The following is an 18,936-nucleotide window of genomic DNA, read 5'->3' on the forward strand; positions in this document are numbered from 1 at the left end:
GGACAGGACCACCAGGTGGCCGGAGGCTGTGCCCCTCGCCTCCACCACCACCGCCGACGTGGCGCAGGCGTTCATCGCCACCTGGGTCACGCGCTTCGGCGCACCAGCGGACATCTCGTCCGACCACGGCCCACAGTTCACGTCTGAGCTTTGGGGCGCGGTCGCCCGTTCATTGGGGGTCACGCTGCACCGCACCACGGCCTACCACCCCCAAGCCAACGGGTTGTGCGAGCGGTTTCACCGCTCCATGAAGGCCGCACTCATGGCCGGCCTTCAGGACGACGGTTGGGCCGACCGGCTGCCGTGGGTCCTTTTGGGCCTTCGCACGGCCCCCAAGGAAGACCTCCAGGCGTCCGCCGCCGAGCTCGTCTACGGCCAGCCGCTCCGCGTCCCGGGCGAATTCGTGCCCGACGCTACCAGTCCCTGGTCCGCCGCTCGCCAGCGCTCGGACCTCCAGGAGGCCGCCCGACGATTTGCCCCCGTGCCGACGTCCCGCCACGGTGGCCCCCAGTCCTACGTCCCCCCGGCGCTTCGCACAGCGGAGTACGTCTTTGTGCGTCATGACGCGCACCGGGGGCCACTCCGGCCGCCGTACGACGGGCCCTTCCGGGTCCTGCGACGGGGCGACAAGTCTTTCATCGTCGACTTCGGCGGCCGGCCAGACCGGATTTCTGTGGACCGCCTCAAACCGGCGCACATGGACGTCGACCGACCACCACGGTTGGCCCTTCCTCCGCGGCGAGGCCGCCCCCCGTCCACAGTTCCCCCCGCTCGACCACCCACCACCACGTCGGACCCCTCCCCACGACCCTCCAGGGGTCGCTTCGGCCGGGTCATCCGGACCCCCCTTAAATTGACCCTGCCGGTGCAGGTCGATTCTGGAGGGGCGTGTGTAGCGGTTACCGCTGGATGCACACAATCGCCTTGCACCGGCCAGAACACGGCCAGACGCGCCTCTCCCGGGCATGCCCGGACTCACTGTTCCCGGGCACGCCCGAACCTCCCGGGCACGCCCGGTCTCGTCTTTCCCGGGCATGCCCGCTCTCGCCTTTCCAGGGCTCGCCCAGAGCGTCCGGGCATGCCCGCTATCGCCTTTTCAGGGCTCGCCCAGAGCGTCCGGGCATGCCCGCTATCGCCTTTCCAGGGCTCGCCCAGAGCGTCCGGGCATGCCCGCTATCGCCTTTCCAGGGCTCGCCCAGAGCGCCCGGGCACGCCCAGCCTCGACCTGCCAGGCCGCAGCCAAACACGCCCGGGCAGGTCCAGACTCGCCTTTCCAAGGCTCGCCCTTGACACCCGGGCATGCCCGGTATAGCTTTTGCCGGGCAAACTTCCCGACATAAATGTGTATATCTATTGCTGCCCGATAAACGGGCTTGTCAGAAAACCTGAGCTGTTTTGTTTCAATAAAGCAACTCGGACGAATTCCGTCTTTGGTCGCGTCAATTCTTTCGACTCGCGTTGGAGCGCAGCTCCTTCAAGGTAAATAATCAAAGCAAAAGGAAGGAGAAGGAGAAGAGATAGTCAAGGGTTAAATGCTGTGGGTTAAATGTTGAATGCAATGTTGAACAGGTGAGTCTTGAGTGATGTTTTGAATGTGGTGAGTGAGGAGGAGTCTCTGATGGTGTGAGGTAGTGAGTTCCAGAGGGTGGGAGCAGCGATGGAGAAGGCCCTGTCCCCCCAGGATCTGAATTTGGTCCGCATGGGGGGGGTCAGGGGGTTGGTACCAGTAGAGCGGAGGTTGCGGGTGGGAGTGTGTCTGGAGAAGAGGTCAGTCAGGTAGGATGGGGCCAGGTGATGAAGGGCTTTGTAGGTCAAGAGGAGGATTTTGTACTGGATTCTCTGGGGGATGGGGAGCCAGTGAAGCTTGTAAAGGACGGGGGTGATGTGGTCACGGGTCCGGGAATGGGTGAGTAGACGGGCAGCAGAGTTCTGAATGTATTGGAGTTTATTGGTGATTATTGAGGGTGAACCATAGAGGAGGCTGTTGCAGTAGTCCAGACGGAAGGTGATGAAGGCGTGGATGAGGGTTTCTGCAGCCGTGGAGGAGAGGGATGGACGGAGATGGACGATGTTTTTCAGGTGAAAGAAGGCTGTCTTTGTGATCTGTTTAGTGTATTTGTCGAAGGAGAGGGTTTGGTCAAAGATGATGCCAAGATTCCGGATGTGAGGGGAAGTGGATACTGGGAAACCGTCGATGTTGAGGGCAAAGTTATGGGTGGATTTGGTGAGCGTTTTTGGGCCAATGATGATTATTTCAGATTTATCATAGTTAAGTTTGAGGAAGTTGATTTGAAGCCAGGATTTTATTTCAGTGATGCAGTTTGTCAGGATAGAGTGGGTGGCGGTGGAGATGGACTTGGTGGAGATGAAAAGCTGGATGTCATCGTCGAAGCAGTGGAATTGGAGACCATGACGGCGGATTAAGTGACCAAGGGGGGACAGGTACAGGATGAAGAGGAGGGGGCCAAGAACTGAACCTTGGGGGACACCTTGGGGGAGGGGAGCAGTGGGGGATTTGCAGTTATTGATGGAGATGAACTGGCGTCTGTCGGAGAGGTATGATTTGATCCAAGAGAGGGCAGTGCCGGTAATGTTAAAGGTGGTTTCAAGTCGGGTGAGGAGGATGGTGTGATCGATGGTGTCAAAGGCGGCGCTGAGGTCGAGGAGGATGAGAATGTTGAGGTTGCCAGCGTCAGAGGAGAGGAGAAGGTCGTTGGTGATTTTGAGGAGAGCAGTTTCAGTACTGTGGTTGGAGCGGAATCCAGATTGGAATGTTTCATACAGGTTATTGGCAGAGAGGTGATGTTTAAGTTGAGTGGCTACAGCACGTTCCAAAACTTTTGACAGAAAGGGTAGGTTGGAGATGGGTCTGAAGTTGTTTAGGGTGTCAGGGTTGAGTCCAGGTTTTTTCAGAATGGGGGTAACAGCAGCAATTTTGAGGGATGGTGGGACGATGCCTGTAGACAGGGAGGAGTTTATTGTTGCAGTGATAAGTGGAGAGAGAGCAGGAAGGGAGGCCTTGACAAAGCTGGAGGGGATGGGGTCAAGAGGGCAGGTGGCAGTTTTCATTCCTATGAGGAGTTCAGAGAGGTCAGTAGGGGAGACTGGGGAGAACTGAGACAGGGGTTGGCAGGATAAGGGGGGGCAGGTGGTTTGAGGGGGAGCAGGTGCGGTGGTGGTTAAGCTGCTGTAGATGTTGTCAATTTTGCTTTGGAAGAATGAAAGGAAGGAGATGCAGTTGTCTACTGTGAATGACTGGGTGGTGGTGTCCAGGGGGCTGAGGAGTTTGTTTGTTGTAGAGAAGAGTGCTTTTGGGTTTCCAGAGCCAGAGTGGATAATTTGAGAGTAGTAGGCGGAGCGGGCGTGGGAGAGGGCATCTTTGTAGTGCTGTCGGTGGTCCTTGTAGGCTTGGGAGTGAATTGTGAGACCTGTTTTATTGCGGAGTCTTTCAAGTTGGCCAGCACGAGTTTTGATCAGGTGGAGTTCAGGGGTAAACCAGGGAGCAGAATGGGTGAAAGAAACTGTTTTGGTTTTTATAGGCGCAAGCTGGTCAAGGCAGGAGGAGAGAGTGTGGTTGTAGTAGTCAGTGAGGTCAGAAGGGGTGTGGAGGTCAATGAAGGGAGAAGTGGACATTTTTTCAGAGAGGGTGGATGAGAATGAGGTAGGTGAAAGAGCGTTTAGGTTACGGAAGTTGATAGTGCGATAATGCCTTGGTGCTGGGGTGGGGATGTTGATGGTCATAGTGATGGCTAAGTGGTCAGAGAGGGTGAGGTCGGAGCCAGAGAGATGGTGCAAAATTAATCCAGTAGAGCAGACAAGGTCCAGAATGTGCCCACGGTTATGGGTAGGAAAGTTGACATGTTGAGTGAAGTTAAAGCAGGTGAGTAAATCAGTGAAGTCAGTGGTTATTGTGGAGTCAGTGGAGTCCATGTGGATATTGAAATCACCGAGGAGGAGGATTGAGGGGGAGAGGGAACAGAGCTGGGTCAGAAAGTAGGAGAAGTCAGACAGGAATGATGGGTGTGGTTTGGGAGGGTGGTAGACGACTGCCATGACTGACTGTGTGTGACCAGAGAGTTTAAAAGCCAGGTGTTCAAATGATGGAGCAGATGAGATGGAGATGAGGCTGGTCTTGATGTCCTGTCGGTGAATTACGGCAATTCCACCACCTCGGCCCTCCGAGCGTGGTTTATTGATGTAACAATATCCATTGGGTGTAGTGAGGTTGAGTGCGAAGTTGTCCAGAGGTTGTTGCCAAGTTTCAGTGAGACAGAGAAAGTCCAGTTTATTGTCCAGAATGTAGTCGTTCAGGATGAGGCTTTTGTTGTTGAGGGACCGGGTATTGAACAGGGAGGGTGAGCTTGATGTTGCTTTGTACGGTGGGGATGAACTCAGGTGATTTAGCCAGGGTTTGCAGACAGGAGATGCGATCGTGTGCGTTGCTGTGACCAGGTGCGGTGGGACAATGAGTGGCAGTGCGCTGAGCCGACCAGAGTACGGGAATGAAGTGACCTGTATGTAAATAAACAAACTTACGACCGGAGCCTCTATGAATGTATCTGGGTCGTCGGAGGAGTCCGTAGGATTTGATTGCAGAGATGCATGATGGGGTGGAGTGAGTATTGAGCAGAAGAAGCCTTTCGGCGGAGTACCTTAGAGCCATGCCAGGCAGGAGCGAAGGGACGAGTAAGAGGCCAAGGTTGAGGAGGACGAGTCGGCCTTGCCGCAGCGGCAAACGACCGCAGCCGCTAATCAAGCAAACCAAGACCACAGCGGCAAACAGTCACAGCCGCAAACAACGGCCACAAACAACGGGAGCGGGCCTGAGGAAACAGTGGAAGAGCCGGGCAGGCGGAGCCAGGAGCAGAGCCGGGACCGAGCAGAGGGCAGCCCCAACGGCCAAAAAGCCGCCACGACCACCAGAAAAGCAGACTATGTACAATGACCCAGTCGGAGAAGCGGCGAACAAGTAACGCCAGCGTCCTCTCCAGACCGGACCGGAAGCGGGTTTTTTTTTTGTAATTATTTCGGCATGTCATTCTCATATTATCGTGTGTGTGTGTGTATGTGTATGTGTGTACGTGTATGTGTATGTGCGTGTGTGTGTGTGCGTGTGTGCGTGTGTGTGTGTGTGTGTGTGTATGTGTGTGTGTGTGTGTGTATATATATATGTGTGTATGTGTGTGTATATATATGTGTGTGTGTGTGTGTGTGTGTATTGGGTGTGTGTGTGCGTGTGTGTGTAGTTATCAGACCCTTTGTTATACTAACCGGCTTGGAGGAAAAATGGGGCGAGACAAGGGGAGGGCTCGTCTACACACCTCTTTAATCTGAGTGTTTCTATGTAACTATACCATCTTTAAGCAAATAAAGCAGTGGTAACATTTGTCTTGCCACATAACGAGTTATATTTTATTCTTAAGTAGAGAAACAAATAGTATAAAAAACAGTTATGTGCGATTCAGAAATAACAGTATTCAACCATAAAAATCACATTCTCCAGAATCTGTGGGAGATAAACTTTTATAAAACGCCCCTCATATGCCCTATGCTCACTTCCACAAATTCTCCACCAACACCCCTCTCCCTCTGCCCTCCCCCCCCCCCCAAACCCTCTCCAAAGTCCCCAACAGAAATAACTAGAGCTCCAGACTTTTGTTGTCTCCTGCCGTGAATGGAAGCTCCTTTCACCATGGTTTCGGAGATTCTTTCGATTCCCTTTCCCTAGGCAGCTTTAACGCATCGTTGCCTGCTATCAGTTGTACCACGCTGACAGCAAACCCACATGGAGAGCAAACGTCTCCTCCAGTGCACTCCCCCCTAAAGGCTCTCCTTGACACAATGTCTGAGCACATTCCCCAAGGACACGGCCGAGATGCAGCACAGCGCCCAATTAGGAAGTGCTGAAGAGGACGTTAGCACAAACACGCAAAAAAACATTAACAAAAGATGCCACAGTACCCCATCGATCGTTGGTCACTCCACGATGGGCAACAAACATCAAACTCGGACCGAGTGACAGCCTACCCCTCCACTCCATCATCGTGCCACTCGCTCGGTAACTCGTACCACACGTAATGGCTTAAGCATCCAGACCGTTTCAGCCTCGCCAGCTACAAACCTCTGCTTTGATCACACCAAACTGCTCGTGCCGCACCTTCGTCCGACTCGTTAGCGCCTGGAACCACAAGAAGAGCTCATTAGGAGATGTCACCAGGCCGTTCGCTTTTGCCTGATGCACTAGGGCATCTACCCACTCCTTTCTTGCAGCACTGCTCTATCCCCCCCCCCTCCCCCCTCCAAAACAAATCATGTCATATTTTCCAACAAATCATGCAAGTCAATGTCACATAACAGCTAGATGTAACGGGACCTTCACCTTTTAAATAAATAAGCAAACATAAACTTTTTTTTTCTAGATGAGCATGGAACGTGATACATCACAGAACAGAAAGCTTAAGAATGTACCAGAAGCCCAGATGTCAGCTCCACGACAATTACCCCTGAAGCCAATGATTGGAAGACTTGGCTTTTAGGCAAGCCAGGTATAATTGGATCGTCGAGGAGATTCAGGTAAATTGAAGCGATTCGAGCATTGTTTGTGATTATTGTGGCTTCTTTTAAAATTCCCACATTTGCAAAGATTGGCAAGCAATTAAAATTTCAAATTCAAAATCCAAACGACGAGCTGACAGGATAGCTCAAAGGTAATATGCAAAATGGCCTTTCAGCTGTCTAGTCTGGGTTCGATTTCAAACTACAAAATGGCACCCTGGAATTCGCTGGCAAGGCGTTGCATCAATGAGTGTGCGGATCCACGTGTGAGACATTAGGCCTCGCTGCTGATGGGCAACAAAGATCCTACGGTGTCCGGATCCACGTGAGACATTAGGCCTTGCTGCTGATGGGCAACAAAGATCCTACGGTGTCCGGATCCACGTGAGACATTAGGCCTCGCTGCTGATGGGCAACAAAGATCCGACAGTGTCCGGATCCACGTGTGAGACATTAGGCCTCGCTGCTCATGGGCAACCAAGATCCTACGGTGTCTTTCCCAAAATGTAGACCATGGTGTGCTGGCACCCGAGCCAAACTCCAAATTCCTGCCCCAACCACCACTGGGAAAGCGACCAGTGCATTTGTCGTGAGACTATTGTGGCCGCAACTAATGCCATGGAGAGGTCAAACATGGAGTTTTCAACGGCAAATATTATTCCAACCTCATGGGGTTGGCCAGGGAACATTTTTGGCCCAAGTCTTTCACAACCCGACTGGCCAGGGCCGGCCGTTCGACTCGGTAGATTAGTGCAGGAATTTGGAATTTGTTTGTGGTGCCGGAAACAGCTCGCCCTACTCTTCCTTCACGAAGGACGTCACGGGATATTTAATGTCCAACAGGTAATGCCGGCAGGTGGGACGCCCAGTTGAACGTCCTTCAGAGAAATCCGCACTCACATTGATGAGTCTCCCTGTCTGTGAAACACCAGGATTACCGTTTATAGTCAAACACCACTGTGAGGAATAAAAGTGCGGTATACATTTTGTGACGATTGGTGGCAGGAAATATACAAGTGAACCACAGGTGTATCATACGTCTTACAGTCACGTGAAAAAGTAAGTACACCCCAAGTAAAGTTTTGACTTTTTCAGCATATTTCAACATACAGCTATTTGATCTTCATTTCAACAATATTGAGATATAAAGGTGATATAATACAACAAATATCATGAAACATTTACATTTTGTAGTCCATTGTATAATTTAAACAAACATAAATGCAAATTTCGCATGTGGAAAAAGTAAGTACACCCTTGGCTCTAATAGGTAGTATTGCCCCCTTTGGCAGAAACAACCTCAAGTAGGCGTTTCTTATAACCATCTACCAGTCTCTGACATCGACTGGGAGAAATTTTTGCCCACTCCTCCATGCAGAATTCTTTCAGCTGTGTGATGTTTGAGGGGTTTCTTGCATGCACAGCTCGTTTCAAATCCCCCCACAACATCTCGATGGGATTTAGATCCGGGCTTTGACTTGGCCATTCCAGACCCTCCATTTCTTTCTTTTCAGCCATTCCTTGGTGGATTTACTGGTATGTTTAGGGTCATTGTCATGTTGCAAGGTCCACCTTCGGTTACGCTTCAACTTTCCGACAGATGGCCTCACATTATCCTCAAGCACCCTCTGGTACGATGAAGAATTCATAGTGGATTCTATGATGATGAGCTGCCCAGGCCCTGATGCAGCAAAGCTGCCCCAAACCATAATATTTCCACCACCATGCTTTACAGTTGGTATCAGGTTCTTGTGGTCAAATGCTGTCTTTGGTTTTCGCCAAACATGTCTTCTGGTACTGTGGCCAAATAGCTCTACCTTTGACTCATCTGTCCAGAGCACATTGTTCCAGAAGTGCTTGTCTTTGCCGAGGTGTTCATTGGCAAACTTTAGTCTTGCCCTGATGTTCTTTCTGGACAGCAATGGTTTCCTCCTGGCACACCTCCCATGTAGATCCAATTTGTGCAGCCTCTTTCTAATGGCAGACTCGTGCACTTTGACATCAACAGTGGCGAGAGCTACCTGTAGGTCCCGTGATGACATTCTGGGGTTCTTAGAGACTTCTTTCAGCATCTTGCGGTCTGCTCTCGGGCTGAACTTGCTGGGGCGGCCTGGCCTGAACAAGTTGGCAGTTGTTTGGAATCTTCTCCACTTGTAGATGATGTTCCGGACAGTCGAATGATTGATTTCAAATTGTTTGGAGATCTTTTTAAATACCTTCCCAGACTCGTACGCATCTATAACCTTCTTTCTGAAGGCCTCAGAGAGCTCTTTTGATCTAGGCATGGTGACGCCGCACACTTCAACAACAAAGAGCAAACCAAACTAAATGTCTGAGGTTTAAATAAGACAGGTTCCTCCAAGATCCTCTCTAACGATGTTCTAAGCATTTGCACCTGAGCTGGTGCATCTGATTCTAATTTTAGGTATTTGAAGTAGTGATAAATGTCGGGGTGTACTTACTTTTTCCACATGCGAAATTTGCATTTATGTTTATTTAAATTATCCAATGGACTACAAAATGTAAATGTTTCATGATATTTGTTATATTATATCACCTTTATCTTTCAATATTGTTGAAATGAAGATCAAATATCTGTATGTTGAAATATGTTGAAAAAGGCAAAACTTTACATGGGGTGTACTTACTTTTTCACGTGACTGTACATACAAAACGAGTATCACAAAAACAATGAAAATAAATAAAAAGATAACAAGGCATGGATATAGGATAAGCACCGAATCGAAGCAAAGCACCTGCAGTACCAAGGCACTCACTCGATGGCGGGAGAAGGCATGACGTGTAATCATCCATTTTAGAACCGATCCTCGATTTGGAGACGGTCCATATATATATATTTGTTCGCTCTGAAAACTAAGACGAGACATCAAAACATCTGCTGTGCGAATACGATCACGGTATGTACATCTATATCTATATAATAATAGCGTAAGGACTCGACTTTGTTATCCCTTTTACGCCGCACCCAGTGACCCGATGCCCACGGCACTAATGGATTTACGATCTACGAACCGCACTCTTTGTTTATCACGTACAGCCATACTCGAAAAATCTGAATTAGCCGACATTGGGGCCCAAAAGCATCCGATTAACTGCTGATACGACGCCATCTTACGACGCCATCGTATTGGCGTCTGCTGGGTGAAGGCGAAGCAAGCCGTCCGCTGATTGGACAGGCGAAGGCGAAAGCAAGCCGGCCACTGAGTGGATAATCCAGAGCATGCATTTGTGCCGGTGTCGGCGATCGTTGTTCATATACGCACTCTTCATTCTCATCTTTCTTCCTAACTCTTACTCGGACAAGCAAATCCCCTATGCCATCCATAATGGTACACTCTATCCATACACCACATCCTCCCTTCCGTGGATGTTCCACGGGTTTCGGCTAGTCATATATAATTCGTTTATGAACCCTTCATCTTTTTGTCACCATTCAAAATCTCCTGTCCTCAATCAATTTACCTCACCTATCGAACTGCACTTTTCGCTTGTAAAAGCCTGACTAATGTATACTGCATGTGGATTATCTTATGAAGACATGTGGTGGTGTTGCGCTGGTAACCAACACTCTTTCTCGGGTGTTTCCTGCTTCGATGCTGAAAATCAAGATGGCGGCGAGTGAGGCGACAAAGAGCGCCGAATGGCAAAATGATTAGGACATTTCTGCTCAACAAGAGAAGTTAAGCCTGGAGTTATAACTGCACAATATGGTGAGGATTACCAATCAAAGACACCTGTGTTGACCGTTAACTTGGGACAAGATGTTTTGGCTGAATGAGGCTGCCGAGGATGATGTCCTGCACTGGCAACATTCGTCCGTCTGCATGCAGCATAAGGCTGCGGGGTAGCATCATTGGCCGAGGGGCGACACACACATTGATGAATCACCGTGCCTCTGAAACACCAGGATGACAGTTTATAGGTGGGTCAGGATTCAAGCCCAGACTAGCCAGCTTACAGGGGAGTGTGTGAGCACATCCTGAAAAGGTACACTCTCTGATGGGACTACTGCGGATTTATCCTTGAAAACTAGAATGGCACTCAGTGGAGAGCACACCTCCACCTGGTTGGCAATATCACTCAATGGTGAAGAATCACTTTAAAATTCTACTAACTGGATCCAGATCTTCACCAAAATTGAATCGATTCTTCCTCGTCACACACACAACCTGTCCAACAGGTTTCGTCCAAATCCGTCAACAACTTTTTGAGATATCCTGCTACGTATCGTTTTTGGCCCTTTCTCCCAATGGTGAAGAATGACTTAAAAAATTATACAAACTGGATCCAGATCTTCACCAAAATCGAATCATTTTGTCCTTGTCACATACGCGACCTCTCTGCCAAATTTCGTCCGAATCCGTCCGCAACTTTTTGAGATATTTTGTTCACAAACGGACAAACAGACAGACAAGACAGACAGACAGGGGTGGAAACATAACCTCCATCGACCTTTGGTGGCGGAGGTAATAATGCAAATACCATTTTTTGCAAGACGGTATATACAAGGTTCGATAAGAGTGTAAATACTAAAGGTTCAGGTTAGAGTTGAACAACCGTCCTCACATAATTAGCAGTACTTTAATTATTGCACAACTAGTAATGGTAGTTTAAAACAAAAAAAACTCCCTATGGTATGGAGGATCGGAGGATCGTCATGTGCCAACAACTTGACAATAACCTCAGCAGCCCAAGAGAGGTGTTAATATGGGGGTAATTTACGGATCATTTTAACATCCACACCTTCTCTTATATATGAGACCACCAAAATGACCCATCAGTCCGACAGCTCAAACACGGTTCGCTGTTAAATACTATATCCGCTCAAACCCTCTTCTTACTCCTCTCCATGTGCCGTGGTACGTCCGTTTGTTGTCCTCCCCACCATTTCCCTTTGCGCCCCCCTCCCCTGTCTGCCTGTCAATCCATTGGGCCCCTATCGTTCACTCTTCCACGAGCCTCAACACCTGTGCATGAACAAACAAACAGAAAAAGAATATCTTCGGGAGAGGTACCCACAATATCAAAACTATTTGCAACAAAACACAAACAAGTCGCCTTAAAAATAGTGAATAAAATTCATACTTGGAGTGTGTCTTCCAGGAATGGTGTTTCATTTCTGAGCATCCATTAAAGAGAGTACAATATGTGTACAGTTAGTGTGGATGAACATGTAAATGGCATGATCAAAATCGCTACAGCAGCAACTTTGCAGCATCGTCGCGGTATGCGACCCATCATCGGGCGTGTGCATGCTTTCGCTGCAGCGATTGTTACGGACGTGCAGCGCACATGTTGGCATATCTGCAGTGATTGTTATGGGCATGCAGCACACATGATGGCATACCTGCAGCAATTGTTATGGACGTGCAGCGCACATGATGGCATATCTGCAGTGATTGTTATGGGCATGCAGCGCACATGTTGGCATACCTGCAGCAATTGTTACGGACGTGCAGCGCACATGTTGGCATCACTGCAGCGATTGTTACGGACATGCAGCGCACATGTTGGCATATCTGCAGTGATTGTAATGGACATGCAGCACACATGTTGGCATCACTGCAGCAATTGTTACGGACGTGCAGCGCACATGTTGGCATATCTGCAGCGATTGTTACGGATGTGCAGCGCACATGTTGGCATATCTGCAGCGATTGTTATGGACCTGCAGCGCACATGATGGCATACCTGCAGCGATTGTTACGGACGTGCAGCGCACATGTTGGCATACCTGCAGCAATTGTTACGGATGTGCAGCGCACATGTTGGCATCACTGCAGCGATTGTTACGGACGTGCAGCGCACATGTTGGCATATCTGCAGTGATTGTTATGGACATGCAGCACACATGTTGGCATCACTGCAGCGATTGTTATGGACGTGCAGCATACATGTTGGCATATCTGCAGCAATTGTTACGGACGTGCAGTGCACATGTTGGCATACCTGCAGCGATTGTTATGGACGTGCAGCGCACATGTTGGCATACCTGCAGCGATTGTTACGGACGTGCAGGGCACATGTTGGCATCGCTGCAGAGATTGTTATGCAGGTGCAGCACACATGTTGGCATCGCTGCAGTGATTGTTACGCAGGTGCAGCACACATGTTGGCATCGCTGCAGAGATTGTTACGGGCGTGCAGCGCACATGTTGGCATCGCTACAGCGATTGTTACGCAGGTGCAGCACACATGTTGGCATCGCTGCAGGGATTGTTACGGACGTGCAGCGCACGTGTTGGCATATCTGCAGCGATTGTTACGGACGTGCAGCACACGTTGGCATCACTGCAGAGATTGTTACGGACGTGCAGCGCACATGTTGGCATCGTTGCAGATGCAAGTGCAGCCATGATTTGCAGACGCCACGGCAGAAAGCAGACAGGAACCTGGTATTATTGGATGATGGCCAATCAAGAGAGGTTGGTCCTTGTGGTGACTCAGAATGAAATGAAAATCAAATGAAGGAGGAGAACAGGAGTGAGAAAAAAAGAAAGAAAATAGATGGATGTATAAAATGATGGAGGAAAGGAAGGTTAAAGTGGGATGAAATAAAGTGGAGGACGTCATCAAATTGTACACAACTTATCATACAAAATATGCAGAAGGCCACTCACGCTGCTAAACGAGGTAGGGAAAGGAAAATGAAAGCGTCGGATGGAAATTGGAAACTGATTTCTGCCTTTTTGCTTGCGCACATATTCATTACCGACTTGGTCGCAGTTAAAGGTGGCTCGGGAAGATGTAATATAGCAAATACCTCGGTTCATTTAACAGCGGAACACAATCATGGAAAAATGATCCAATAATAGCTCCACGAGACATGTGCACAAACAAGTGAGGTCCCAAGACGGTGGTAACAAACACAAGTACAACGGGAAGTTGGCCACCCTCCCCCTCCTCCACCTCCTTCACCTCCGTCATCCAACCTCCTCCACCTCCGTCATCCAAATCAGTGTCATTCGGTAGACATTTTTTGCATATTTTCATACAAACATCAGACAAGCTTAATAAGTCGTATAGTATACAAAGTGCGTTTCTTTGATGGGAAACCGGTGCACTCATACACAACCAGATCCTTTGCGCATGCTTTGATTTAAAGTTTCGGCTTATTCTTCGGTTATTTGGTTACGTGCGGCTGCAGATGCTAAACCACATACGTTTAACCAATGCCGTATGAGAAAATGATGGCTAGACCATGGAGCGAAGCTCACATTCCAATTCATTGTTTCATCGGCATATGCGAGTATAATGCGTTCATAATGTAGCTGCAAAATTTTCAGCTCTCGCAGACATTGATCAATGCCAAAGGAGAAGACTCAAATTATTCCCTTTAAAAAAACAACCAAAAAAAAAAATTATATTTATTATATTCTCTAATAAAAAAATTTAAAAATTATACATCATGAATTTATATTCTCTAATATAATTGTCGCGTAGATCACGCTCAAGAAATTTCCAACTGATCAGACTAAGCGTTGTTCCTGTCGAATTATGACGAAATAATTGAGGCACCAATGGCGTCATCGTTAACAACACCTATTCCCCATATGGAGTTCTTTACAATGAGCAACGCTTAAATTTTTTCCATGGAGCGGTTTTGGAGATATAGAGGTGCAACGTTTTTCGGGTTTTCCAAGATGGTGCCTGTACCACGTGACCTATGACGTCATAATTATCATTTAACAATTATACAGGAGGCGCTCATATGTTGAAAATTTAGTGTCCATCGGACTAACAGTGGCAGGGAAAAAATTCATACTGATCAGATCAAGCGTTGCACTTGTCGCATTATGACATCATAATGAAGGCACAGATAACATCATCATTATCATATCTTATTCCCCATGGGGCGTACTTGACAATGAGCCATGTTTAAATTTTTTCCATTTAGCGGTTTCAGAGATATAGAGGTAGAACGTTTTTCCAAGATGGCATCCGTACCACGGGACCTATGATGTCATAATTATGAACAAAAAAAATTATACAGGCGGAGGCACTACTATGGTAAAATTTCGTGTCAATCAGACCAACAGTTGCTGAAAAAACGAATTTTAAAAATGCAGACACGCACGCACATACCGATCACCTAACCCAGCTTTTCACTTCGCGAGCGCAGAGTAACAACTACAGAGATCAACACTGTGTTGTGGAGAAGAGACCTGTGTGTGTAAAAAGCAACAACGAAAATGACATGGTCGACGACGATTGAATTTCAAATTTATACAATCAAAAAGGAAATACACGCAAAGTTGACAATTAATATCTTGATGCAACTTTGCCAAGTAAGCACCCAGCTCAATATGCAATTGACCAAAGCCCAAAGGGTAGGTAGTTAACAACGGTATTCAAAATGAAGAAATTATCAGCTATATAAGTGAGGTGCACTCAAGATAGCTCGAATCAGTGTGAAGAGCAACAGGCCCCAAAGAGCCGTTCACAACTGATACACACCTGCACAATCGGAACCAACCCAAGGCGACAATGAAATGGCTCCAAGAGGAGGTTGCCAGAGGTAAGGACGAAAAAACTGCATCAAAAGTCGAATCAGTGTGCAAAGATCAGCAGCAGAGCAACAACTTTTACAAAGTAACCAAAGGTGTCACGGTTTATCAATTCACATGTAATACACATACAGGGAGATGAAATCGGGAAACTCATACGGTTTCAAGTCAAAATGCACTGCCAATGTCATGATTTGTTTGCATGTAAACTCGTCCTGACAAATTTCGAATAAACTTGGCTGATTTATAGTCTATAATAGTGACAAAACAAGTACTATAGAAACAAAGCGCCCCAAACATCCTTATAGAATGTACAAGAATCTACATAAAACCGTTTCTCCAATGGGGAGAATTTGGGCTCAAACCGGCTCACCAAAAGGGGACACCTTGGGGTCGAACATCTCGCCAAAGAGGACACCTAGGGGTTGAACCGGCTCACCCAAGAGGACACCTTGGCATCGGACCTGCTCCCAAAGGGGACATCTTGGGGTCAAACCATCTGGCCAAAGGGGACACACCTTGGGGTTGAACTGTCTGGCCAAATGGGAAACTTTGTGGTCAAAATGTCTGACCAAAGGGGACACGATGGGGATGAACCATTTCACCAAATGGGACACTTTGGGATTTAACAGTCTCGCCAAGGGGACATCTTGTGGTCGGACCGTTTCACCAAAGGGGACACCTCAGGGTCGAACCATCTGGCTGAAGGGGGACACTTTGGGGTCAAAATGACTGGCCGAAGGGGACTCCATGGGGTCTAACCATTTCACTAAAGGGGACATCTTGGGGTCGAACCGTCTCACCAAAGGGGACACCTTGGGGTCGAACTGTCTCACCAAAGGGGACACCTTGGGATCGAATCGTCTCACAAAAGGGGACACTTTTGGATCGAAAAGTCTCGCTGAAGGGGACACCTTGTGGTCGAACCGTTTCGCCAATGGGGACACTTTTTAGTTGAACTGTACCACCAAAAAGGAAACTTTGGGGTCAAACCGTACCACCAAAGGAGAAACTGCCAACGCCATAAAAAATTTCAATGTGCCTCAATATCTGGCGATTTTGATCGAATCATTTCAAACAGAGAATTAAACTTTTTGTGTGGGGGAAGAGAAGTGGTAGGGAAGGGGATTTGGAACTTAGTCCCCTACAGAGACGATTAGAGTCACAACCATCAACCATCTCCTTTTCATGAACACAGAATTAAGACACATTCAGTAAAGTAGATATTATTAGTCCCCTACCGGTGTACACCGGAGACTACTATAGGTTTGCAGTCCGTCAGTCAGTCCGTCAGTCCGTCAGTCAGTCAGTCAGTCCGTCAGTCAGTCAGTCAGTCAGTCCGTCAGTCAGTCAGTCCGTCAGTCCGTCAGTCAGTCAGTCCGTCAGTCCGTCAGTCCGTCAGTCCGTCAGTCCGTCAGTCCGTCAGTCCATCAGTCCATCAGTCCATCAGTCCGTCAGTCAGTCCGTCAGTCAGTCCGTCAGTCAGTCTGTCAGTCTGTCAGTATGTCCGTCAGTCTGTCAGTCTGTCAGTATGTCAGTCTGTCCGTCTGTAAGTCTGTCCGTCTGTAAGTCTGTCCGTCTGTCCGTCAGTCCGTCAGTATGTCAGTCTGTCCGTCAGTCTGTCAGTATGTCAGTATGTCAGTCTGTCAGTCTGTCAGTCTGTCCATCTGTAAGTCTGTCCGTCTGTAAGTCTGTCCGTCTGTAAGTCTGTCCGTCTGTAAGTCTGTCCGTCTGTAAGTCAGTCCATCAGTCCGTCAGTCCGTCAGTCAGTCAGTCCGTCAGTTAGTCCGTCAGTCTGTCCGTCAGTCTGTCCGTCAGTCTGTCAGTATGTCAGTCTGTCCATCAGTATGTCAGTATGTCAGTCTGTCAGTCTGTCCGTCTGTCCGTCTGTAAGTCTGTAAGTCTGTAAGTCTGTCCGTCTGTCCGTCCGTCACGCAACGAACAGTTTTCCGGACTTTTTTTCTAAACTCTTAATGCTAATGATTTCAAACTTGGTACATGGTTTCCTCATGATAAGTTACAGATCAAGTTCGAACTTCACGACGTTTCGATCATTTTTAACAAAGTTATGGCACTTTGAACTTTGGTAATTTCCCCAACAGTTTTCCGGACTATAATTTGGAGTGCGGTAAGTCAAAGCTGTTAATATTCCTTGTTTTAACTCCAATTTACATTCTGTTTCCACTTTTAGTGAGAAGTGCGCTGCAATACATGCCCCCTACTGGCAGTCTGTCCTCCGGAAAACTGTTGGGGAAATTCCCAAAGTTCAAAGTGCCATAACTTTGTCAAAAATGATCGAAACGTCGTGAAGTTCGAACTTGATCTGTAACTTATTATGAGGAAACCATGTACCAAGTTTGAAATCATTAGCATTAAGAGTTTAGGAAAAAAGTCCAGAAAGCTGTTCTTTGCGTGACGGACTGACAGACTGACAGACTGACAGATGGAGGGACAGACGGGGTGCAAACCTATAGTCCCCTCCGGTGTGCACCTGTAGGGGACTAATAACAGCAAAAATGCTTATGTTTAATAAAGACCTTTAAAAGTTGTTCTATCGACACAATTCATAAAGTTACTTTTGCAGTACTAGATACTCTTGTCCTCCGCATATTAAATGGTATCTGTTCAGATACGAGGAGATCCACCGATCATTTTGGATTTTCTGCAGGATTGTAGAGTTGAGGGTATATTGGATTACGTAATCACAAAACTTTATTAAAGAAAAAAAAAAAAAAAGGACCGTGCACGTCAGAGATTGCAGAGCAATGATTGATTTTCTGCCTCGGTAGCTAAACGTTAATGAGATGATGTGGTGACTTTACAAACGAACTATAGGCTCTGGGATTCAAGTTCGTGTGTATTTCCTCAAACTTGCAGTAGGAGCGAATGTAGGGATGAAATTCAACAAATAGGATGACTTTGAACTTGACCTACAACTGTGTAAAATTTGAAGACCTGTAAGGAGTTTCTCTTGAAGATTCACAAAGTGATTTTTAACAGCACCAATTATTTCCAAACTCATGTGGGATTAGACAGAGAAACATCAAGGTGCAAGACCTTCACGAACCGGCTGACCAAACCTGACTTCCAACTGAAGGCGATTTGGTCGGGAATTTGCAATTTGTTCAGGGTGCTGGTGATAACTCACCCATTCTTCACAAAATACACCATGGGATCTTTAGCGTTTACCAACTAATGCTGGCAAAAAGGACACCAAGCTTAACGTCCCAACAAGGGATAGCACAGCTTGATATGCAATGCCCAGAAATTGAACCATCATTCCAACAGTTTATAGTTGGTTCAAGAATCAAATGCAGACTAGACACCTACATCTACACCATCCTGCCGGACGTTTTGAAGGATCAAAAAGTAACGGCTCAGAAAATTATTCAGAAAATGAATATTGTATTCAGATGAAGAGGAAGAAGAAAGTTGTAATCAGCTTGGCCACACTTGCTCTTAATTCTATACTGAGATAGACCATTGCATTCACTGCACAGCATTATTTATAAATTGGTACTAACAGACATCAATTTACTCTCATCTACAAAGACTACAAGAACGGCACTCGCGAGAACACACCGAGTGGAAGAAGGGCCTGAGATTTGGTGAGAATCGAGTGGGAGGAGGGCCTGAGATTTGGCGGATCCGAGTTGAAGGGGGGCCTGAGATTTGGCGGACCCAAGTGGATGTGAGGCCTGAGATTTGGCGGACCAGAGTGGAAGAAGGACCTGAGATTGGCGGACTCAAGTGGAAGAAGGGCCTGAGATTTGGTGGACTCGAGTGGAAGAAGGGCCTGAGATTTGGTGGCCCCGAGTGGAAGAAGGACCTGAGATTTGGCAGACTCGAGTGG

The 18,936-nt window shown here is 47.8% G+C and overlaps 1 protein-coding gene across 6 annotated transcripts in view; it reads right to left on the reverse strand.

The window, feature by feature from the left end:
• The window catches only part of LOC137439946 (autism susceptibility gene 2 protein homolog), a 537,082-nt gene that overhangs the window by 385,257 nt on the left and 132,889 nt on the right, over positions 1-18,936 (reverse strand). For 4 of the 6 annotated variants that reach the window (XM_068136222.2, XM_068136221.2, XM_068136218.2 and 1 more), the window contains exon 2: positions 6,122-6,178. The exons of the other annotated variants lie outside the window; for them this stretch is intronic. In XM_068136222.2, the coding sequence (XP_067992323.2) occupies positions 6,122-6,178 (57 nt within the window). The remainder of the gene's footprint in view (positions 1-6,121; positions 6,179-18,936) is intronic. 6 annotated transcript variants of the gene reach the window in all.

Source organism: Myxine glutinosa, chromosome 14, assembly GCF_964187855.1.
Source record: "Myxine glutinosa chromosome 14, kmMyxGlut1.1, whole genome shotgun sequence".
Lineage (NCBI taxonomy): Eukaryota > Metazoa > Chordata > Myxini > Myxiniformes > Myxinidae > Myxine > Myxine glutinosa.